At 38.5% G+C, this 25,700-nt stretch overlaps 1 protein-coding gene across 4 annotated transcripts in view; it reads right to left on the minus strand.

The window, feature by feature from the left end:
* The window catches only part of CCNY (cyclin Y), a 107,466-nt gene that overhangs the window by 6,685 nt on the left and 75,081 nt on the right, over window positions 1-25,700 (minus strand). For 3 of the 4 annotated variants that reach the window (XM_088150819.1, XM_088150822.1, XM_007440218.4), the window contains exons 3-7: window positions 18,533-18,567; window positions 12,953-13,053; window positions 9,280-9,315; window positions 6,569-6,626; window positions 6,307-6,426 (exon numbers count right to left, since the gene is read on the minus strand). In XM_088150819.1, coding sequence (XP_088006945.1) covers window positions 6,307-6,426; window positions 6,569-6,626; window positions 9,280-9,315; window positions 12,953-13,053; window positions 18,533-18,567 — 350 coding nt within the window. The remainder of the gene's footprint in view (window positions 1-6,306; window positions 6,427-6,568; window positions 6,627-9,279; window positions 9,316-12,952; window positions 13,054-18,532; window positions 18,568-25,700) is intronic. The other variant, XM_088150821.1, reaches the window with a different exon arrangement.

Below are 25,700 nucleotides of genomic sequence, written 5' to 3' on the forward strand. Positions count from 1 at the left end.
GTGTTCTGGAGACCTCAGATGCTTGCAGATACTTTTGTATTGATTTGATTTGTCCTAATAGTTTTTTATTTTAAATTTATTATCTATGAATTTGACAAAGTTGACTCTTTAGGCCAAGTGGCATGATACCCCAAAGCTGAGAGAGCCTTTTAAATGAAAAGTCTAGTTGTGCAAAATATTTCGAATGTCAATCATTTCAGTCCAAAACTATTGTTTTGCACTTGGAAAGGACTGTTTCGGAAATGTTTCAATCTCAAAACAGTTGTTTTGGATTCAAATCATCCTGTTTCAACCTCGAAACATTTTCAAAATGATCGAAACAGTCTGTTACAAACCCAGAACTTTTTCAAACTTGGAAAGGGCCATTTTGAAACATTTTGCACACTTTTACCAGAACTCCATGGGGCAATTGAAGCAGATGATAGAAGCACATGCGGTCTGGATCCATACCTAAAAATCTTTATACTAGTAACTAAATAGGACATGAGATATTTTGAGGCTCTATACTTGTAGATATTTTCAAATAGCAATTAGGTGCTCACTAGAATAAGACTGAAAGTGATTATTACTCAAACTGAGGCTTATAGCCTGATCTCTGTAAAACATCTGATACAAAATTCTTGTTTTTAAAGGGCGATATGCAGAAAAAGTCTAAGCAATCCATTATTAAATTGAAAGGACTTTGAGTAAACATCAATAGTGCTACACTGTAAAAAAGCATATTCCTGGGCATTCAAGAAATATATCCCAGTTCAATGCTGCTTTTTCACAAGCATGTGTGCGCAGAACTGCAACCTCTCAATTCTTTCGCCAACCTAGACAAATTCAATTTAAACAAGCATTAATAAACAAAAGCCTTAGCTGATCATAAAAGATATATAAGACAATATTGCAATCATTTTTAAAAAATAAGATTCATGATTCAATTATGTTCATTTTAATGCATATGGGACCATAATTTAATCATCTTCCATTCTGATTTTAATTTTAATCTCTTGGCAGCTTTGGATAGCTATAAGAAATTTCCATAGATTGTGTTTAATTATGATTGGCTTTTTTTTTTTTTAGTAGCATTAAAACCAAGTTTTAATTGGAAGAACTTAATGAAAAGCATGGAGGGTAACTCATCACTCCCCTGTACTTTCTCTGAATCTTTCTTTGCTATTATTCCTGAAAAAAATAAATTCACTGACCATTACAGCTGTAACAAATTCTACTGGACTTAACAGAGGCTGCACGGAGACAGTTCTTAATTGCAGAAAGTCCTTCTGAATGCCACTTTAACTTCCTTAGCCAGAGTGGGGTCAACATCTAATTACTTTTTAATAATTAAAATTATAAGCTTCCATCAGTTTCTACTACTTACCATGAACCTAAAGCAAGTCAGAACAATCCACACCAATTGGAATAAACAAGGAAAAATACATGAAGAAATCTGGTGCCCCAGTGTAGAAAACCACCTTATGAAAATACTCTGATTTAATACTGACTTTATAGTAAATAGGGCACTATTTATGTGCACGCTAAACTGTTCTAACTAGCTTACAAACACAGAAACAGATAGCAGGGCTGCATTTAAATATCCAATAGTGGGAGTTTATTCTGAACTGAGAGGGACTAAACCATCTCTAACTGCATGGATTACCTACATACAATCTGATACACCAGTTCCTTTTTCTCCCCAGTTGGGAGAGATAGGATGGAAGGGAACAGCCTGAAGAGGGAATGGAGAACAGCCTTACTTCTGCAAATTCAGTTCTTTCATAAACATTATCACCACAGAGAGCACAAGGAAATGATTCCTCTTCTGTAATGCTCCAAAACTACTTTGCCACCCGTGGAGTATGAGTGAAAGCGGATTGATTGTGAAGAAGAGGATTTAATGTGATTAGGGCAGACCTTGGTATAAATAAACAGTTCTGCCACCATCACATTTATTTTAACTTATATAAATATAAATATGATAAATAAATGAATGAATAAAATAAAAAAAAACTTAAAGGAATAACAAGGAAACAATTTCATGAAAAAGAAGTTTTTTTTAAAAAAAATGTATTGCCTTAATCTTGCTTCTTTTTGCAAAGACTGGAGTCTTTGCAATGTACAATAACACAGTAAGAAAAAGAAGCTGAGAAAGACAGACACCTTGATATAGATGGTATCCAACATTACCAATGTTAAACTTTTTGCTGTGAAAAAAAAGACAGGAAAATACAGCAGGGAAATAATGAGCGACTTCGTTGACTGCATCTGACCTCCTTCCCCCTCCATACATTTATGTGACTAGAACAGTTGCAGGATGAACACTTGGTCTGGAAGCACTATCAAATCACCCAATAAGTTAAGAGAGGTTTGTCTTAGTTCTGTACTTCTGTCACTATATCACCCTTATTAATATTATCCCCTCCTGTTTTGTGTGCTTCTCAAATTATGGATTTATTCTTTTTAATTGTTGTACGCTGCCCAGAGTCACTCTGATGTGAGATGGGCAGCTATACAAGTATGATTGATTGATTGATAGATAGATAGATAGATAGATAGATAGATAGATAGATAGATAGATAGATAATCATGCTAATAGGAAACTGCAAGAAAAGGTAAAGCTCTAATCATCTGTAGTGATTTAATCTAGCCTATTCTCACATACCTGAAGTCAAAGTAGGATAAAAAATTCTGGTTTCAATATAATGGACCTCATCCCAAAATTTCCCATCCATAAAAAAGGGGGAGGAGTATATTCACATTGTTTTTGACATAAATGTAATGAAAGCTGTTTATTCACATAGGATGCAGCCTATGTACTGAGATAAAAATGTGTCAAGGCACATGGCTCATTACTACACATATGCTATCTGGGATGTGGAGCATGGGCTTCTTTCACATCTAATTAGCCATCCTTAGAAACACAGACATAGAGACCATTCTACTAAGAACAAATGGAACCTTAACTGGGTTTCCTAGTCATTGGATTTATCAAGCCACAACCTATAAACATGCAACCTATAAAAACACAGTATCTGACTTAATTCTGTACTTCTGTCACTACATCATACTAGTAGGCATAGTGAATTGTAAGAAAAGGTGAAATTTTAATAATCTGACCACCCTGAATTAGATGGGTTGCAGGAATGGTTAGTCAGTTGACCTTATCAATACAGCAAAATTATATATATTATACACACACACACACACACAGCATAATCAATAAAGGTTGCAGGAATGATATTTCTTAAAAACTTGCACAAAAAGGGGAGAACCTCAACAAAGTCTCTATCCTGGATTCATTTTTTTAAAGCATCATTTCACATCAGACTCCTACATGGGCCAGTTACTCCAGTAGTCCTTCAAGTAAACATCAGTTACTGTTAATGCCCTTGACAGTTGTCCAAGACAGTTTGCTTGAAGCAACACTGATGTATAATCAAGTTCGCAAACGTGAAAACATTTCAGCCTATAACATCCTCCGGACGCCTGCATGCTGACACCCCCATCTGTGTGTAATATTAATCAAACAGCAGGGCAGCCAGTAACAATATCTCTTTGCAAAACCAAGTGATAATCTAAGCTAGGGTATCTTTAAATAGACTGCCTTACTGTCTACAACAATGGTTACAATCTCCGTTTTTTTACAGGCTCTGCTGCACAGGGAGTTCTTAACATTTTAAGGAAAATGTTTCACCACTGAATCATGGTCCTCAGGAAAAATCAAAGTTGGAGGGACAAGAGTAAAGTAAAATGTACGTTGTTTTAATAGTAACATCAGTTGTGTACGAAAGCAGTTCCCTAACACACTAGAAAATAAGTCAATGTTCTTTCTGCCTTTCTCCGCTATGATTCATCCTTGTTTGTTTTATTAAATGTTTATCTTGATGTATGGCCAAGAAGTACAAGATGGCAAAAACAGTACTGTTCCCCCCATTCCCAATGTTATTCTTCAAATAACCTTGTAAGAAGATTAGGGTTAGAATTTTATTTATTTAAGTAATTTCTATATGACACAGTTTGCAGCATGTCCAGCTTAAGCAGGTTACAATATTCGGTACATCACAGTCAATAACATGAATATCATAAAACAATTAAAAACTTCATAAAGCAAGATGAAAATCAAAGTCAACGTCAAACATTATATAAAACATGGCATCAACATAAAATTTAGATAGCTATCTAAAGTAGCTTTTATGGGGAGAAGACTAAGGTTTAAGAACACATAAGTCTAAACATGTACTAAAGAGCACATGGACTACTGTGGTCAGATTAGACTTCCCCAAGAAGGGGCATCATTGACAAATCACAGGGAATATGCTTTGAAAGTCACTCCTCACCACTGCACTGATCTCAGCACTCAGAGACAATGTAGAGTCAGAAAGCACCCACAGAGTATGCACTTGTTCCTTCATGGGAAGAAATGCCCCACTCTGGAGGCAGAATAGCCCCTACTGGTTGACAAAAATCTTCCCAGACCATCAAACCCTCTGACTTCTCAGGATTAAGTTTCACTTGGTCTGCAATTATAATGCTATGTGGGAAAGACCTTGGGAGACTGGGCCAAGAGATACTGCCTACAGAATGGTCAGATAAGAGACAGCATAGCCCACAGCTGGATAGGGGGCAGGACAAGAGGTTCAGAAGAGACCATCCCTAGTTTCTCAGGTTGTATAGGAGACGGGGGGTGGGGAGAATTGTACTTTCAGACTTGCCAGATTCTGTTAATATAGTTTTACAATAAAATAGAATTAGCTCATCTGGTCATGTTTCCTGTCTGGTCTATCTGGTAAGGCTGATATCAACCTTGCAAGTTTCTTCTGAGCCTCTTGCCCTGCCCACTATCCACTATCCAGTTGCAGGCAATGCTGTCTTCTGACCATTCCCTAAGCAGCATCTCTTGGCCCAGTCTCCCAAGGTCTTTCCCACATACTACTACAGCAATCTAGACCAAGCAAGAACCAATTACAAAGCCTGGCACCTTTGATGAAGGTGGAAAAGTGAACAGAGGTGACATCCAGCTCCACACTTTCCAACATTCCTAGTGGCTTCATAAAGATGAATAACATGGGGGACCAAATGGAACTCTTAATGTAGGAGCAGAATTACAGCAAGATAGTGCCCCCAACTTTAATTCTCTAAAGTGGTCCAGGTTGATGTTATCAAAAGTTCCTGGGATATCACCAAGCAGGAACAAGCACATATTGCCCCTATTCAGCCTTCTCAAGAGACTGTCTATCAGAACAACCAATGTGGTCTCCATGGTATGACCCAGCCCCAAACTGGATCGAAACAGATCTAGAAAATCAAGTGCTTGGATTTGTTATTTTAATTAATGGGGGCTCTCTGTAGTTAGCTAATGTTAGCAAATGACCAAAAGAGACATCATGCTTGTCACACAGTTTGAAAGCACAGCTGTTTTTCTTTTTTTAACGAAACAGAAGACATGAAGGTAGAGGCTGTAGGCTAGATTGGAGCCATTGATTTAACCTTTTGTGAACCCAATTATCTCAACAGGAATTGAAGCCCCATCATAAATAGTAACTGCAAGTGTGGGATGGGGATGGAGCAGATCCAGTTTCAGTGATCTAAAGTCCCTTTTTCTCACATGCCATAGTTACAGTCTGCTCCCTTTCTCCTAGCTGTGTTATTTAAAGAAGTGCTATAAGGGTGAAATCTATCTCAAAATGAAAAGCTTACCTATTACTGAGCTTCCCTGTTAGGAAAATATCATTTTGGAAATAACTTGTATAAATCAGGTAACATGCTTACCAAACTTCCTTAAAGATGAAGTTATTATTTAACGTGAGAACCTTCAGAACCAATTACTTTTCCAGATAGCACCATTACCAATTATTCAGGGGAAAGGGAAAGGGAAAGGATCATATAAATGCTACATCTTATGAGGGGGAAAATATGAATTTTGAAAATTGTACTATAATACTATATTGCAAAATATGAAAGGCTGAAAAGATTTTGGAGCGTGAGTCACAAGAAAAAAGATGGCTGAAGACATTTAGTCTAAAGTAGATAGGTGCATATTTAGGAAAAGAAAGAACTGTGGAATCTACCCACCAAATACAAGAGAAAGGGTAAGCAGATGTTAAGTATATTTAAAGTATATGAAAGCTGAATGTGTCTGTAAGCATTTGTGTAATGTGTGTCCGTGTGTATTATTTCACCTGCAACAATTATTCACATATGAAGTCATGGATAGGTGAATCTGATGTGTGAACTTAACTCCAGATGAAAATCTTAAACTGATGATGTAAAACTAGTTGTAGTTTAACTCAGGAGTTCAACCATGATCTTTTGTATACTCACCAGGGTGACAATAGCACATTCGGCAGTTAGTTGAGCAGCACTGAACAATGTTCGCACAAAGCGATAAATCTGTTTCTGTTCTGGATCATGTTTGTCATAATCTGGTGGCACTTCGGATTTCTGGGGAAATAATATTATTAGAAATGAGAATGCATTACACATAATTTGGGGAAAAGCAGCACAAGTAAAGGGTAGAGAAGTGGCAGAATCCACATCATAAACTCCAAATTTTCATTATCATCCTTATGTAAGTGAGCTTTACCGAAAGGGGGTGGAGGTTTTCATCAAAAATATCTAGGAGCATTCTTCCATCTGTGTCCCTAAAAAGAGGGAAAGAAAAGAAGAGAATCAGAACCAATGTTACTGAACAAACAGAAATGGAGAGAAACACTTATAAAAGGCCTACAAAAATAGCTGATCTGGGACATAATCCCATCCTGTAGTGTATAAAAAAGAGCCACATACAATCAATCATCTTGGTAGGGGAGCAATAACTACATGGAAAAGGAACACCTCACTAGACTTTTCAAGTGGTTTCTTCCTACATTTGTCCATGGAAAACTACTGGGGGATACCATCCTGGAAAAGGATGAATCAGTCCCTACTCATTTGCAAAGCTATTTTAGCCTTGGAGGACATTTGCCCCCCCACCAAAAAAAAAGTAGATAAAGCTAAAATCCCCACATGTAACAGCCAGTCAAGCAAAGAAGCACTGTATTTAGTTTAGCTCACTCTACAACAGAATACAAGAAAGAGGGAAATCCTTTTTATTCGAGAAAAATGAAAGTTATTTTGAAATTTGAATATAAAGTTAACAACAGCAATCCTTGATGGAATGAAAGAGAGAGTCTCAAGACCATCTTAATGACTGGCCAGGTATAGGACAGTATAGCTTCTCTTTTCATTCAACTCAATGGTGTTGTTTATAGATACTAGGGGGGAGGCAGACTGATATACACCCTTTTTGGAATCCAAAGCCATTTCCAACCATCCCTAGGATCCTAAACAAGCTTGGATCTAATTACTGAATGCATCATTTTACTTCCCCTGGCAGAATCCAACCTCCATGCAACAGTGGGGGGCAGGAATAGGAATGCACTTTAAAGAGTGATTTATCAAAAGCACAGGAGCTTTTAATCTTTGGGCCATCCATTGTTTCCATTAGATACCAATGTGAATAGTATCCCTAAAATATAATTATGGGGTCAGTTGCCACACAGCAGCAGCGCTCTGTTTCATCACACAAAATATTTGCTTAGCACCAGCGGCTGCCTTCATAGCCTGCTGGTGAGCTTTCAATCGGCACGTAGCTGATTATTCCAGAGAGAAAGAATGTTGGATAAATTAGAGTTTTGGCTTGAACTAGATGGACCTATCTTACATTGTTCCGACCATCTCGGGAATGTTACAGTACTTCTAGGATAACAGCAGAGGGCACATGCACATTGTGCCGGGGCACTGATGATCAGATTCAGAAAGTTTCTGATGGATTTTTTAAAACAAATAGGGAGCAAAAGCTCTTCTTTCCTGACTACTCATATCCAGATTTTCTCCTGGGTCCTCAAAATTAGTGTCACAGCACCCATCCTTTGGGTCTTATTGTGTGTCCTTCATGACAACATAATAAATGGGACAGAAGAACCTTGAAAGGACAAGAAGAGAACAGGAAGCATAATTGTATCCTCTGTCCACACTCCATGAATGCTAGTTCAGTAACATTATGTTTGCAAAGGTGCAAATCTTTGACAAGACTTCCAGTTAGAAAATGGGCTTCAAGTGAACCTAAAAAGGCACTCCTTTGAAATGAGCTCAGTTCCTGGTGACCACCTGGCCAAGTCCATATAATTTAATGGCAGAAGGACAGAAGCAGTTTGTGGAACTAAAGGATTTTAGAGTTCCATTTTTTCCCATGACTGCCACAGTTAAATCTGCAGTGACTATGAGCATCAATGTGTCCACTGTACTGCCCATCAGGCTCCATATCCCTCTTGATTTTTTTAACAAATTAATCCTGCCATGAGGTAAAGCAAATCATCAGCCTCCAACATCATATTTATTTCCATCACATTATGACCTCCAAATAGACTCAAAAAGCAATCTTAGGGGGAAAAAATGAATAGCTGTAATCTAAGGCTTTGATTGAAAATGTGGTCATCTTACCAAGACAAACAACAAAGGAAACTTGATCTGGCAGGAAACATCCCAGTGGACCAGAGGGGATAATCTCAAGCAGTTTGTTTTTCACTCAGTGGCTGCTTCGTGACTGATTCTGCCCACCAAATGTGCATGTTTCTCAATATTCCAGATCTGATCACCAGCATCCAAAGATTAGAGACATCTATGCAGCATAGGCTTACTGTCTGAATGGCAATGTATGAATAACAATGTTGGTTTTCAGTTATATCTATGTAATTTACTGCTTAGGGTTCTGTCTACATCTCCTTTGCACCTCTGTATTCTATCTGCTGATCTTGTCAAGATGCTTTAAAATAAAGTAAAAGCTGCAATCAGAACTATGCAAAGGAAGTACAAAGATCTTTCCTAAGGTTCGTTTTAAAAAAGATTACATTTTTATACCAACTTTGAGTCTTAATATAGTTCAGCTATATTTTAAGGTCTTCATCCATGGTTACCATGGTGCCATTAGAACGGGTTCTCTACAGTTTCTTTCATGTTTGGGATTATGGAACCATATGGGCATTGTCAATTATGCTGGTCCTTCCTCGTCTATCACTGGTCTCCCAGGAGACCACTGTGTGGGAAGGACATGTACCGTTTGAGTTGTGATTACAACATATTCAAGGCAGCATATGAAGTAGCACTGAACATTCATCAGGTATCACTGCTGAAGCACAGTGAGCACAAGCTCGCCGCCTTGCAAGCTTCGCGAGCTATCGTATAAGCTATTGAAATGAAAAAAAAATAGGAAAGAACAATTCATTAGTACTTGAACTATTTCAAATTCAAACATACCTGTTTTTGATATGGTAGTATATTGCAAGAGCTACACTATAAAAGAAAATGTAGAGTTAGTGTCTTAATACATAATTGAACATTTTGTATCTTAGTATTAAGCTCTAGAAGTAAGTTAACCTTCTTGGAGGCTCATTCAACCAACTGCAGGTCAATTTCTTACCAAAGGAGAGAATGAGGATCAATAAAAGCAACATAAAAAGATCATCTATAACAGATTGTACTGAATATATTATCTGTACAGGACTGAGTCAAGACATTTTACTGCCTGAAGACAAGAATAAGAGGATGTTTTCTTCCCTCATTCCATGGATAGAAGATGATTGGACTAATAGTTGCGTCTTATTTCAGTGTTGATTTTAGGGAGCAAAGAACTTAAGTAGCTAACTTTAATCAGCTGTTGTGCTGATAGGACAAACAGGAGGCTGACACTGCTGACCACTAGTATTCATTCCTTAGATAATAATCCCCCTTTGCGGCTGGTCCTGCCCCTACATAATACCATATAAATAGCCTTTTCAGATTATTGTATCTATAAAAGAAGTACAGTTTTACAGAAAGAATTCAAAGGAGAAAAGGACATTGAGACCATCAAAGACGTAAGAGTTTTCAACTTTTTTAGGAGAATCTTTGGCAAAAGAGTTGCCACAATTATCTATAGCTCTGCAACTCAAATGCAGTTGGATAGATTACAAAAATGAACTGAGTAGGTTCAGGGGATGCAAAAAAGACCCAAAGGTGGAAAGAGCAAAGGAAATGAAGTGGACCAATAGCAGACTAAGTTGTAGAAAGCTAAACAATTACAGAAGAGGAACACAGGGAAGTGGGAATGACAAAATGGCGAGTTCTGAAAGTAAGGAAGATGTAGAAAATAAAGGAAACAACAGATGTGACAACAAGAAAAACAAATTCTGAACTGAATGAAAGAGATAAGACAACAAGGATATGAAATAAGGACCTTTTTTTGGATAAAAGTTCATTGCCAGTGAGAACAGGGAATGGCAAGACCTGGAAGAGTCACAGAGATACCAGGCAAGATATTAGTATTTTGAGACAAACTACAGGTTGACATAAATAGCGTGATGGAGATTGACAACTTTAATAAGCAAAGGGATTTTACTGTCTCTATTTGCTGACAACATGTTATCAATTATTCAATGTCCAGGAGCTTTGTTTGGATTTTAACTTCCCACTAATAAATAACCATGAAAGAAGAAGTATCATGAGCCATGGCTGTAGAATTTTCCCTCAGAAAAGCTTTACAAAATAATCATCCATTCTATGATATATAAGTTAAGACAAGACTGACAGCATGTTCCAATAATACTATAATTTGTCTTTCGTGGGATTTCAAAAGCTGTTTGCAGAAAATATTTGTGGCCCTTCTGAAAGTTCAGAAAGCAAAATGCTAAAATTTGTATGCTAGGAGAGCTGTGAGACACAACTGTGCAAAATAAAAACTACAGAGAATATCAATCTGATTTGGAGGTTCTTGGCCTGGAATGTGCTTGTATCCACATAAAGACTGAAACTCTAAGCCAATTATGAAAACATTGACTGCTGTTGGTGGTATCTATGGCACACACAAGCACAACTAAATATGATGGAAACTACTCCTTGGTTGTATAGCTGTATCTATCCAGGCAGACATAGTAACGACCCTCAGAACTGCAGTTAAAAAAAGAAATGATTATCCAAACAACTGGGCAGTTCCAAAAGTATCTCAGTGTTTGAGATTTATTGTGGGTCATTCAAAAACAGAAAAGTCCAAAAATGCATCAGGACAAACTCAGAAACAGAATTTTAGATTTGTCCAGGCACACAAAAGTGTGTTCGTAGAAGCGTATCCACATTTTGCAATTGCTAACTAGAAATGAAAACATTTGCTGCTGTAGTTTTAACAAACAGGAAGGAAGGAAAGAAGAAAACATGTTCTTCCTCGTTTAACAGTCATCCAAATACAGTCTTCCTGAGAGAACTGCCAATTTTAAGTTCACCCTTCAGTTACACATTTTAAAACTTCAACTGCAACCTTGCCCCAACCCCAAGAAGGGGTATATGCATTCCCTAATGAAACTATAAGGATGTGCGCTACAACATATTTAGGGCCCTCTATATCCTTGCTTATGTTTGAAGCTGAAGGAGTAGCGAGGAAGAATGTATTTTATTACTTTTTCTCCCAAATATCAGTCATAATCATCCCATTCATTCTAGTACATGTAATCTGTAGATAGACCCCAGAGAATTTCTGCAACTTTTTACAGGTAGTCCTTGGCTAACAACAGTAATTGGGACCAGAATTTCCTGTCAGGATTTTCTTTCTCATGGGAAAGGATTCATCCCGTTATCTTTACAACAATAACAAATAATATTTTGGCTACAGAGATCATGTGAAAAACACCTGTTATTGTATGTTGTGTATTGTGCTATTTACTGCCACCTATTGGCGTGTGTATGCTAATTACCCAGTGGGGGTGGCATAGACCTATAATACAAGGGGAGGAAAATGTTCAGTCTCTCTGAGTAGTTGTTAATTGTTTTAGTGTTAGCCACTATGTAAGTTTTATGGGCTACGTAGTTGTAACAAAGTACCAAGTAGTGTACCTCTTCTCTAAGAGTTTGTAGCTAGAGATTTTGTTAAGCTTGTGTTGCTAATAAGTCTTGGATGCTACATTAAATGAGAAGATGTGTTTTTCTTTATGATATTTGCATTTTATGGAATTTTGCATTTTTATCAATAAACACCAGTTAGTATATATTTTCTGACTGGATTTCTTTGGGAAACAAGAAATGGACATTGCAATGTATTTGCTTTCATGGCTAATATTTTCCTGGAGTTTTTGCTGCGCTCTGCACAAACAGAAGTGTTTGTGATTATCACTCTGCCCGACATTTCCATCGCTAAGCGATGTGGCCATAAAGCATGATGTCATGTGACTGCATTGTTTAGTGATGGCAATCCCAGCAGTCCCCATTGCCATCATTAATCAAAACCCACCCAAACGTTAGGTGAGGATCCACCCCGATCCAAGCCATTCCTGGCTCTGTCCCTCCCAGCCCCGAACCTCAGTAAGGTAAGAGAATGCCTCCTCTTCAGCTCCCCCCATCCACCTATCTTCCCCCCATCTCTGCCCTTTTGGCCACCCTGCACTTTGTCGGTCCTGCTGCCCTGCATTCTGCTAGCCCTGCTGACCTGTGCTCCACTTGCCCTGTTAGCCCTGCCATGCCTAGCTAACCTTCACCATCATCTTCCTCCTGCTACTGACGAGGTGCCCCAGACCTTCTTCCCGAGGCTGCGTGCACCCTTGTCCAAGGGCAACAGAAAGGTGACGGAGTGTAGGGTGACCAAAATAGCAGCGATGAGGAGGGAGATAGGCAGGTGGAGGGAGTTGAAGCACCCCTGAAGTCATAAGTGTGGGCAGGCTGCCAAGCACCCAAATTTTGATCACATGGCCACAGAGGCCTGTAACGGCCGTAACTTCGGGGACCAGGCATAAGTACCATTCATTCAGCACTGCTATAATTTTAAACAGTCGCTGAACGAATGGTTGTTAAGCAAGGACTACCTGTATTAGGTCCCCCCTCTTCTAGAGTGCTGCTGCTGGAAACAAATATTCAGAAACAATGCAAAGTGCTTTTATTTTTTTGAGCAAAGGAATGCTGTCATACCCACCACTTAATTGTGTACTTGAGGTTGGGCTGACTGACTGTGCTGTCATCCAGGAAAATCGTGGAACAGGAACTATATTTCCTTCTCAACTGACCAGGAGGATGCTAGAAAACAAGCATACAAAAAGAACAGTGGCAGTCACGTAATGCCAACGTCATTTCTTCCTAAGAAAATAGTAATTCAATAAACAGCTTCTCTCTGTCTCTGGCACACGCATGGATACATCCAAGACAACATAATCTGGGCAAAAATCAGAGAGCTTGGGCATTCTGTGAATCACACAGAAGTTACTCTTTCTTTGCTCGCTGCTCAAATGAAAAGATTATTCCCAATATATCAGTTTGTTCTTCAAAGTGCAGTAGCTGGATAGAGCCCCTTGAGAGAGGCAAAATGTACATTCTTACATCTTGGAGGGTTCATAATGGATGATAAATAGAAAATACACCATATACTAGAATTTCATTTTGATGAGGACCTGAAATTAATGTTTTTTAGGTTTAACAGCACAACACATGGCTTCTGCTATCAGATAAAAGAAAGGGAGATATGAAGCCAACATCATTTTTCCCACCAACGTGATGCTAGCTTAACAGTGTTCATCTTTGTATATCCTGTATCCAAAAAGCAAAAAAGACGTCACTGGATAAAAATATTTTGAACAAGATTTTAATCTGGTTTTCTTCTTTGGCCCTCTCACTTAAGCTATAGTGACAAAAGAGAGAAAAAGAAAGGACATTGTGACTAAGTTCACACAACACTAGTGCAATTTGAGGCTTGGCATGTTGTGTGTGAACCTAATCATTGTGGTCCATAAACCATGGCTTAATGTCTTATTATGTTGTGCAATTTGAACCAATTATAGCTTACCCAACAAGACATGATTAAGCCAACTTTACTGTGATATATGACCTTAGCCACTGTATGAACCATGTCCAACTTGGGCCCATTAAATCTGTTAGGGCACAACACTTTATTTTGCTACTCACAGAGTCACAGGTTTGGAAGGTCTTCTACTTCGACCCTGCTTAGGGCAGGAATTCTCAGATCATACCAAACGGTTGTGCAACATTTGCTTGAAAACCTCCAGAGATGGAGCCCCCATGACTCCGGGAGGTAGGGTTAATAGCTGTCACGACCAGGAAATTCCTCCCTATTTCACGTCTGGAACTTTCTCTTTTGGCAACTGCAGCACACTGCTGCCTCATGCTTCATTTGCACAATATAACTGGGGGCCACCAGATTTGAAAAAGATGGCATATATTTGCTCCTCAATTGAATCCATGAGACACGATGACAATGGCATTAACATTCAGCTTGCTTTTTTTTCCTTTTTAATGAATTGCTAAGAGATTAAGAAGTTTGTAGTATTGCTACTTCATCCTCATTACATTTATTCTGGGATTCAAAATATGCCAGGCAAATACACTCCAACAGGATAAAAGATTGGAAAATGAATCATAAGGATATACCTTAACAAAATTACCAATTTAATCCACACTGTGGCAATATTATCCACATTAGCTCAGCCAATAAATATGTAAGTGGTAAACCAGGCCTAAGTGTGGAACACTGTACAATCATAGAATGGTGTGAAAATATTGCAAAGATATCTATTTTCTAATACTAAAGATGGAAACGACTTCTGTTTCTCCATATGTTACTTATGAACATAACTCAGAGCAAAGATAGTCCTCCCCAAAAGAATCTGACCTCAAATTTCATCAAAATAATGGTAACTAATAAAACATATACAAATTGAGATCATACGCAACTGACTTGTATACTTAGTTGAGCCAAACATCTAATCAGATATTCATTGCTCTGAAATTGTAAAGTGCTTTTCTCTTAACTTTGAGACAAGTTAAAACTTGCCTGAAAAATATAGTGCCTACTATGGTATAGAGTACTCAGCACAGTTTAGTTGGACAAGGATTGGAGAAATCCAGATTCTTGTTCATTCTCTTCCATGGAAATTCACTAGGGAGATTTGGGCCAATCATTCTCTTTTGCCCAACCTATCTCACAGAGTTTTGTGGGGATAAATAAAAGGAGATTCTTTAAGCTCCTGGAGAAAAGGTGGGCTACAAATTGAATAAATAATAATAACAATAGCGTAATAGTAATATTGGTCTCCTCTCCTAATACAGCAAGCACTTGAAAGCGTCTGATATGTAAGCAATAACACCCAGTCAATCAATGTCCTTTTAAACCATGGTGTGAACTATAGTGTATTTCTATGAGTTTAACAGAATATTCTTCCTGATAGCTAGGTATAAGATTCCAGGCTAACTCAATCACAGTTCTTGCTACAAATTATGACTAACTTGACAGGGATTTAGTATGGAAATACTAATCCAACAGAAGAGAATATATGTAGCTCAGGGTTGAACTGTGGAATCCTTGGTGTTCTCTGAGCTTGGTTGGAGAACAGCAGCAAGTTGACGCTGACTTGGTGGAACATAATCCATCCACCAATCAGTAAGTAAACACCTAGTTGCAAGCTCTTCTATCAACAGTCAAGAGTCAAAGACCTGACTCTTATTGGATTGCAGAAAGTCTCTTAGAACAGTGTTGTCCAAACTTGGCCACTTTAAAATGAGTGGACTTCAACTCCCAGAATTCCCCAGCCAGCCATCCTGGGTGGGGAATTCTGGGAGTTGAAGTCCACTCATCTTAAAGTGGCCAAGTTTGGACAACACTGTCTTAGAAGAAACAAAAAAAGTCTCTGAAGTAATGAATTAGGGGATAAATTGATTCTAAATGGGAAATAGTTCCGCTGTTAAAATGCTGGTAACCCCTTCCCTTTCATCTCAATAAATCTTGCTAAAGACTCTGTGAGAATATTACTTAAAAAGAGTATGGTGAAGGCAGCTGCCAAACAATGAATCAAAAGTTCCTTGAAGAACGGGAACCAACTCATTGTGGTCTTCAGAGGAAATATTCTATCCCCCTTAGAATAGTATTTTTTCCTCCCAAACTTCATGTCTTCACACAGTTGAAGAAATACTGGTTTAAGGTAACATTAAGACCTGTATAAAAATTTTAAAAAATTAATGACATATCATCTTAACACTTTTTCCCCCTAATACATCCATATGGTGTCAAAATTTGAACACCTGTTATGTTTTTCACATTTTCTTTTAAAAGTGCAAGTTGCATTTGAAAGAACAAGGAAAAGCAGTATAGGAATCATAATAGCAGACCCAAATTGCTTTGTCTGCAATGAGCTGCTGAAAGTAAGGATGCCTCACCTGGAGTTCTTGAGCCACATGTAGCCCTTGACCAAGCAATTACCAAAAATGAGCAGATGCTTTCTTGCTACTTTCAGCTGAAACTATAGAGCTCCATGGTAAACCTTAACACAGGCTTAACATTTTAAAAAAAACAACCCTAAAATCCACATACCTGTGACCCTGTCCCATATACTTTGCATCACTGTCCTGCCTACTGCAGCCCTCCTTGTCCCGGAAGATGGTACTTGGGATTCCTAGCCACTCAAAGGCTGCCAACCTTGACCTCAACTTCGATGAGAAACTATGGATACTAAACCAACTGCAATTGATTTGATTTTTATCCTGCTTTTCTTCTAGCAGGCTAAAGTGTCATACTCAGCACTCCCTCTTCCAGTTTTCCTCAGAACAACAAACCTGTGAAGTAGATTGACTGAAAGAGAGCCACTGACCCCAAATCACCCAGGAAGTTTCCAGGGCTGAAGCTGGACTTGAACCTGGCTCTCCCAATCTTGATCCAAGAACTTAAACACCTCAGATTATTCCTGTTGTCTTTTCTTCTACTTCACTTGTGGCAGCAGCCAAAGACTTAGAGTCATAGGCTGGGAAGAGATCAGATGGAGCAAATGAATCAGTGGCTCTTTCAGAGGATCAAGTGGCATAAACCAGAAACTGAAAAAAAGACTTTGCTTGGCAAACAGGCTAATTCCTTTCCTCCCTTCAAATCACAAAGACACTGCCAGGAACCAAGCCTTTTACATTTATGCCTGAGGCATTCTGTTGCTTTCCTTCACCAGAACATATTTGAAGTTCTGAAGATATACAGATCTTTTGGCTCACAGTCTCACCCCTGCATCTTTTCTGAACTTTCAGACCCCTGTTATCTTGCTCCCCGCTTGCTGTTGTTGTTCTATTTGCTGTCCCTGTTATTCTGGAGTGAGAGGGATGTTTGAACAGCTCTAATATTCAACAAAGGGCTCCGTATCAAAAGCAGAAGAGCCTGGAGCTGAAAATCAGGGAGAAAAGATGAAAAAAAGTACAAGTTCAGAAGCCTTGTAGCAAGTTTAACTTTTTATAAATTCCTCCATGCCTGGGATGTTTTTCCCAGCACTAGCAAAGCTGGAGAAAAGGTGGCCGGGGGGGGGGGGGGGGCGGTTGATTTCTAAGATACTGAAAGGTTAGTAGCAACAGATCTTAATGTCCAAACCCAGCAAGGCTGAGAAAGGATAGGGAAATAATTTAAAGAAGTGAATTGAGCAAGACGTGTTTAAAATGAAATTATTTCACACTCCAAACCTCAGGATTTCATTACCTTGATCAGATGGCACGACCAACTTTGGCCAGCTATTGTGTGCTACTGAAGTTCAGTGGTGTGGGCAGAACGAATTTCCCCATCTGAGCTTCCTGGAATTGTTTTGGGGATAATGCTAGCATCCCGCAAGCTGGTTATTTTGGAAGAGTTCAACATGTAGTTTCCATATTAGGAGAGGATGAGAAATGGCTAGCTGCCATGGCAATGAAGGACTTACCCAGAATCAACTCAAGAAGATCTAGAGACTGTAGAAGGGGGAAGAGCCACCATTTGAGGTGGAAAGATCTTGGGGATTCCTTTGTGACATAATCTGGTTCCCAGGTTGGAATTTTAGTTGACACTTGGAATGTGGAAATGGTCTGGGCCGTGGACACCATAGATCTTGAATATTCTCACACTGGATATGGACCTAAGTTTGTTCATTTGTGGTCTGACAAACCAACAGGCAAAAACAAAACACAAAAATCCCCACCAGCAATAGTGACAGAATACTTATTCAGGTGATAATGAACTCCATCAAATGTACACTGACTTAAATACAGAAATAGAACCAGGACCAAGAAATTTGTGAAAGTACCTAAAACATGATCTGAAATGTATAGACCATTATAACAAAATTATATATATTAGCCCCAAAACGTTGACTATCCTTGGAATACATTAAAGTCTCTTTTTCAGGCTCTAAATCCCAATAAAATTCCATTAGGCTACATTCTTGGCTGATATTCTGGCAAGAGAGGCTTTTAGTTGTAAATCCAAATTTACATAACTGGGCTAATCTATGTAATTGCTCTATATGACATTTGAATAATTATATAAATGATTTATATAACATAAATGATGTAAAAAGCCGATTACATACTGACAGAAATAACATCAAATCTTCAAATCACTTGGGAAGGGACAGATTTTGTCCACTCTTTGGGTGTGAAGTCTTAAGTATAATTTAGCCCATTCATCCAAAGTCTGCTTAATGTAGGTCTGGAGATCAATATGTATATTTTAAACATGCTACTTAGCTAAAACATTTTTTTCACTTACATGGTTTATGTAGAGACTCTTCCGTTTTTCTCTCACTGTGAAAACACAAAATGTATGAAAGTTATCTAATCTGAAGTCCATTAACTTTTGTAGCCTCTATCGTTAAAGAACTGATGATCTTTGTAAAAATGTATAACCAAAAAAGGTTACAAAAGCAATTTCTAAGTTTATATTTATGTTCACCATTACAGAAGTAATACATAAATGGGATGGTTACACTGTGTAAAGCAAGATAGATTAAAATACTGCTTTATAAAGGAAATTTGCCTAATTTTATGATTCATTTATTTGGTTTGATAGAGACATTCAATAACAAGAACATTTTTGATACACTTGAATAGCACTTATTATTGAATCATGTTTCCCATCAGGCTTAACTTAAAATGCTCACAGTATACAGAACTTGATTTTGATTTTAAATAATATTGTCTTATTTCAGGTATAAAATTTCAGTATCAAAACTTTTTAGATGAAAAGCTTTTGATATCAAAATCAGAGCACAAACTCCATCCAGAATTTTAGGCTACTAGCTACAATAATAGTTCACTCCATCATCCTCTTTGCCTTTCAACTGACTCATATAGTTCTGGAATGCTGTCAGGGCATTCAATGGCTCATAGAAGAGGTATCACATTACCCATTTTCTGAGTTTTCCCATATACGTGAGTTTTCTTTGCCCAAAAGTCCTCAGACAAATCTCACTTCTCATTGCTCACACAGTACACACTGACTTTAGAAAACTGACAAACCAACTGTCCTTTCCTGCAAGATATTAGATATCCCTAGAGGTTCTACATGTATCCAGACTATAATGGACTGGATACAGAAGAAGCTTCTGAAGGTGAATTCAAACAAGATGGAGTTAGTTCTGGGAGCTAGACTTCAAGATTTTAAGGTTAGGAAATACTTCTATTCTGAATGTAGTTATACTCCCCCAAAAGTCAGTTTGCAGCTAGAGACCCTCCTATATTTGGCACTGACACTGGATAGCCGTGTAGTATCTGTAGCAATGTTTCAGTATCAGATAAACCAGATGCATTCCTACATAAAGAGAGAGACCTGGTTTCAATGTGTCATAAACTAGTAACCTCAAGGGCAATTCAACTTGCTGTTCATAATGCAGTTCTTGAAGATGATCTGAAAATTTGGCTCACAATGTTGCAGCAAAGATGGTAGAATGCTATCTCCTGGAGATTCTACATTACCCTTGTGTTGAAACATCTTTATTATTTGCTAGTTACTTTCCAAGTCCAATTCAAGTTGCTAACTATGGAGCATAAAACTCTCTGCTCACCTACTAAAGGGGTTTGCAGGAACCATGTCTAGTTGTGTAATATGCATGTTGGTGGGCCTCCAACTAAACAATTCTTAACTTGATTGTTCCAAATGGGTTGTGCACATGTAAATTCATAGATTACATTCAAAGTACTACTGTTCCAGGTAAGTACAGGTAGTCCTCATTTAGTGACCAAAATTGGGACCAGCAGCTCTGTCATTAAGCAAAGTGGTCACTAAGTGGGAAATCACGTGACCACAACTGTGCTTTCCTTTTCCCCACCCTCTGGAATGCTCACCCTGGCACTGGGATAGCCAGGTCAAAGCTGACAACACTAATCAGTTTCACACTTTCAGTTTGTTTCCCTCCTAACCACTCTTGGAATGCTCACCCTGGCAATGGGATAATCAGCAAAAGGGAAATTAATGTTTGTATTTACATTCATTGGAGAGGAAGGGATTACAAGAGAGTAAGTGGCATGCAATGGGGAATATACATAAAAAGGAATGTGGTGGTGCTGACAGCCCCCAGCATGCTTGGAGCTAGGAGCTGTGAGCTCATTACACAAATAGCACACAATAACCATTGTGTGCCTGCTTACTCTCTTGTAATCATTTCCTCTCCAATCTCTCCACTCTGCAAGAGGTGGGGGGAATGGGCCAGCACAGAAGAGATTGCCTATAGAAATTGCTTGTGTTTTTTTTTCTTTCTCCCCGCCCTCCCTTGCTTGTTTAAGCAATCTCTCTGCTCGGGGCTGCCGGCACCACCGCATTCCTTTTTATGTATATTCCCCATTGCGTGCCACTTACTCTCTTGTAATTCCTTCCTCTCCACTCTACAAAGGTGGTGTGGGGGGGGAAGGAAAACAACAGGTCAGACACAGGACAACATGTACTGACTGTAATGGCAATCATGGGACTGAGGAATGCTGTAAAGGTCATAAATGTGGGCACTGGTCATAAAGTTATTTTTTCAATATTGTTGTAATATCGAATGGTTGCTGAACAAGGCAGTCACTAAGCAAGGACTACCTGTAACAAATTATTTCATTCAGATGCTACCACATTTTCTTACTCTCCTTTCCATGTCTTTTAGTGTCAGTGGACTTATTCACATCTCTTTCATTTAGATGATATCTCTTTTCCAGTAGTTCTCCAAGGTATCGAACAAAACTTTTTTTCAGCAATTGTCCCTTAATTCTTCAAATATAAAAATATTGATATGCAATTTACTATATGCAGAGCACATGCTACTTCCCTGTGCGAAGAACTGTAATGAAGATTTTATTTTTAATGTCTTTTAATGTCCTTCATTCCACAACAAACTCTGAAACCAGTCTGCCATATTCCAGTGAAAAGACACAGTTCTTTTTCTATAGGGGACACTGAATGTCTATATCTTCTCCTTAAGGATGATGCTTACTACAGTATACCCAGAATCACAAGTTTCAGGCCAACACTCTAATTCCTGGTTACAGCCCAGTTCCACTTTGCCATAGAAAGCTTTAAAATTATTCTTGGAGCAATGTAGCCTTCTTCTTCTGATCAGCTTCTTCTTTTCTAGGCATAGTTCTTAATTTATAGACCAGATCTATCATTAACACTTTGAACATATTTGCCATTTGCTCTCCACTGGCTTCTACAATGCAAGCAGTCTTCTTTTGGCAACAGAATTTCACAACTTAACAGGCAGGCCCTAAATTTAGACATCTTAAATAGCATTTTATGAGCAAGGAGCTTCATGACAATTAAAATGTTCCAGTTTATGAAGTAATATAGGACACACAATCAAAGAGTTCCATGTACCATAGTCTCCTAATACTCAAAAAATGCTTCAGCAAATATTAGAATACAAGAACAGCACAATAAAGCAAACTGTTAACTGTTAATTACAACATGACATAAAAGAATATGAGACAATAAATTAATATATAATTTTAATAAAGTATCAATTAATTGAGAGCCAGTTTGGTGTGGTGGTTAAGGCATCAGGCTAGAAACCTGGAGACTGTGAGTTCTAGTCTCGCCTTAGGCACAGGAGCTAGCCAAGTAACTTTCTCACTCAGCCAGTTGATCTTTCTCAGCCCAATGAAGAAGGCAATGGCAAGCCACTTCTGAAAAACCTTGCCAAGAAAACTGCAGGGACTAATCCAGGCAGTCATCAGGAATAAGAACTGACTTGAAGACACAGACACACATCAGTGAATTAGCATCATTAATAGAATTCTAGTAGCCATAATAAAAATCAGTACTATTGTTCATTCAAAACCAAACTATCTACCATTCTGTTTGTTTCTGGCCCTGTTTCAACTTCCCAACTCTGCAGCTCTTCCAATATAGGGTATATCAACATATGCTTGCTTGCAGATGTCCAAAGAACTAACAAGAACTAACTCCTTGCGTGTTACCTTAAAGAAAAGTAGAGCATTACTCAAATTAGATGACACTCTCTCTTCTTCTAGTTGATGAAGTATTAAAGTAATGCTTAAATTTCCAAAAACAAAACCCCAAAAATGGAGGAAAAGGCTCTGAATTCTCTCCATAGTAGTGTGCAGTGATTCAATAGAAACCTAAGAGTTAATTTACTACCTAACAATTCACTGTGCATGTTCAACACGGCTATGCTAGAGCGCAATAAGAGTTGAGTTACACAATTCAAAAGTTTTTCAAGTGGTTTCTGTCCAATAGCATAGGAATTTAGTGGACTGCAAGAAACAAGGATCAGGATTGTGATCCACAGTATGATCCATTTCAGTAATAACTGAGAAATTACTTCCCTTAATGACACTGGAAGAAAACATTGGTGAACTAAGGGACTGCTCAAAATGTTTATTTCTAAAGATTTCTTCCAAATCTATTTCTGTTACTGCTACTATTACTATTTCATTCTTCGATCAAACTAAGCTATGAGTTTTTATTCCTTCTCACTACTGTTGATAGCTATAACCTTCTGGTGTTTCATGAACGAGTTAAATATTTTCCTACTTTACAAACTGATCCTGGCTAATCAGGAATCATGCAGAGAACGTAACAATATTATGACACTATAATAATGAGGAGGGCAAGCACAGTCAATGCAATAATTTTTAAACAGGCACTGGAATACTCGGCTACCATAATTTATAAGCTACGCTAATTTATTTGCCTTGGCTGATATCAGTTTTCTTTTGCTCTTCATCTAGAGTTAGGACAGTTTTATAGCCACGGAGCCATATCTGGCCGCATAATGCTAAACAAAGTGGTGATGCTGTATTCCTTTTCTTCAAATACAAATTTATTGACCCAGAATGGAGCAGCTAACTATATAGAACACACCAAAGAAATTCACAATGCACTAATGACCATTCGTGCATCAACACCTGAAATGTTGAGGCAAATACTGGGCCTGTGGATCCCAGCAGACCCACTGGGACAGAGGGTATTATTTTGTATTTGGCCACAGGAGCTGCAGTCACCACTGCCAACTTTAGTTATTGACTGACTTATTGGGCTTCTGCTGCCCAAATCATAAAGACACTGAGCAGCTTATACAGCCAATACAATATTCAGAGTAAAACAACAGACATTTCATATACATTTCAAACATTTCTGTCCCAATGTATGCGGAGGTTCCAAGAGACTTTGGGATGAGAAAGGTGACATAGCTAGCTCAGCAGCTCTGACCCTTTTCTGCTTTGGGCTGAGCATCACTGCTAATCCTCACCATCATCTATCTCCGTATGGAGGGGTTAACGATGATGGGCAGCCCCAGAGATTTGCAGCTTCCTGGAAAAGTCCCAAGAAAAGTATTTGCAGCCAATGCTTCTGTTCTTTTGATTTCCTATGGAGTCCACCTCAATGGTGCTTTTCGATACGGACTTAAGAGAGCAGCTTGCTCTTCGCTTCATAAACAGATATTTAGGAAAGGGAAGAACTACCTTTTTCTGGCCAGAAGATGAACATAATAATTTTCCTGAGAGCCCAGGACACAGCAGGCAATCAGTGCAAAGTAGGCAAGACCAAGATTTTCTCCTTTTCCCTCAAAGATTTTGTTTCAAGGGCGGTGGTTTTGAACATCTATTTCTTATTTAGCTGAGTTAAGTCTGTTTGGGCCTTAATTTTGGAGAGCTTCCTACCTCAGAATGGCACGAAGCCATGCCACCAATTTTCAGCCACTGTCATTGGAATGGAGACTATGGTTGCAAGAAAACAAAGCTTAGCGCCCACATGCTAAACCTCAAGGTACTCACTCCTCTGTTAGAGCATGATAGTCTGGAAGAGATAAAGGCAATTTAACACTAAGACTATCAACATTTCTTACGCATTTTTCAGAGAAAACATGACTGCCATTTGTTATACACAACAGCTTGCAGGAGGAAAAAAGGCTGCCATCTTTGAATAAGCTAACAGTAAATGAATCTCCTTCTCCTGATTACATCAAGTTGCACTCTAAAGCAAACACTATTAATTTCCTGGGAAGGCAAAAGCACAGGCTAATAAATGATTGTGTTCAACTCCACTGATCAATGAACTTGAGAGGATGTCTGTGTTTTTCTTTTAAAGAGCGCAATGCTCAAGAGAAATGATAGCAATCATCGACCTCAGCCTAAATATATTTGGCCAGACTCTCAACAAACCAAATGCAAGGATTAAACTTTCTTGCTGCAACAGTGTTCCAAAATACTTCTGAGTAATTCTTGCCTGTTCTTAGAGTAAACTAGTTGCAACAGGGAAAACCAGACTCTGGTTTTACTTCCTTACTCTCCTGGGGGAATAGGAAGGAGTTTAAACAAAATAGGTACAGTATATTGAATTTAGGAAAAGTTTAACATACCTATCTTTCCTGCTCTTTGTCAAAACAGTAACAAGAAGAACAGCAACCTGAATGTTGTGCTACTGAATTTCGTTGGAACGCTCTTACAGGACTTGGAAGTTAAATGAAGAGAGAGGATGGGAGCGCATGCAACTCATAGACATGAGTTGCCCATTATTAATTCACAACAGTTAACTCAAGGCACAAATGACCAGGCTCAAATGATCCTACTTTGGACACATTGCTCTCTGGAGAAGACTGTAATGCTGGGAAAGGTAGAAGGAAAGAGAAGAGGACAACCAGCCTCAACGTGGATGGACTCAGTTACAATGGTGATGGGTGCACAATTGGAAGACCTAAAAGACCAGGCTAGGGACAGATCAGCATGGAGAAAATCTATCTGTGTGGTCGCTAAGAGTCGACAATGACTTGATGGCGCATAATCGTCATCAGTCCAGAGGAAGGACTGTGCTGCACCTAGTTTTTTTTTTAAGATCCTTGCTTAGTCTTTGTTCTCGTTGTTGTTGCTGCTGCTTTTTGAGCAAAGAACTGTCTTTCAGTCTATGGATGAGAACCTACATTACTGACTTGTAATGAGACAGCTTGAGGGACGAACTATTTATTAAATGAAATGTATGGCTACATTCAACGTTTCTGGATTTTGTTGTTATTGTTTTTAAGTAATAGCTGTGTGGGTCCAAGGTTGAAGCACACCCAAGGGTTTCATTTTTCACAGCATGGTTTTGAAAAAGTTCTGCCTCCTCCATATAGTTGCTGCTTGATGTGGGAGAGAAGCTGATATTGTCATCAACAGCAGCTTTCCTTCCACACCAAAAAGCAATGGGGAAATGGGGAGAAGACTCTACTTGCTGATACTGTTAGGATCACAGCAGGAAAAGATTTCAAAAATAGTCCACCCAGTCCTCTTCCTGGCTTTGTACCCCTTCAGGCATTTAACAAATAAATAAACAAGTTTTTTTTTTAAAAGAAAGATATATAGTTAACACAATGCATAATACAGTTTTGAAAAGTATGTACAAAACATTTTTAAAAAAATAAGTAATAACTTACAGACCAGATACTATTAAGCCAGTGTTGTCC

This window comes from Python bivittatus, unplaced genomic scaffold (genome assembly GCF_059951505.1).
Source record: "Python bivittatus isolate LINGU-HERP-01145 unplaced genomic scaffold, Pbiv_v1 ctg000610_np1212, whole genome shotgun sequence".
NCBI lineage: Eukaryota > Metazoa > Chordata > Lepidosauria > Squamata > Pythonidae > Python > Python bivittatus.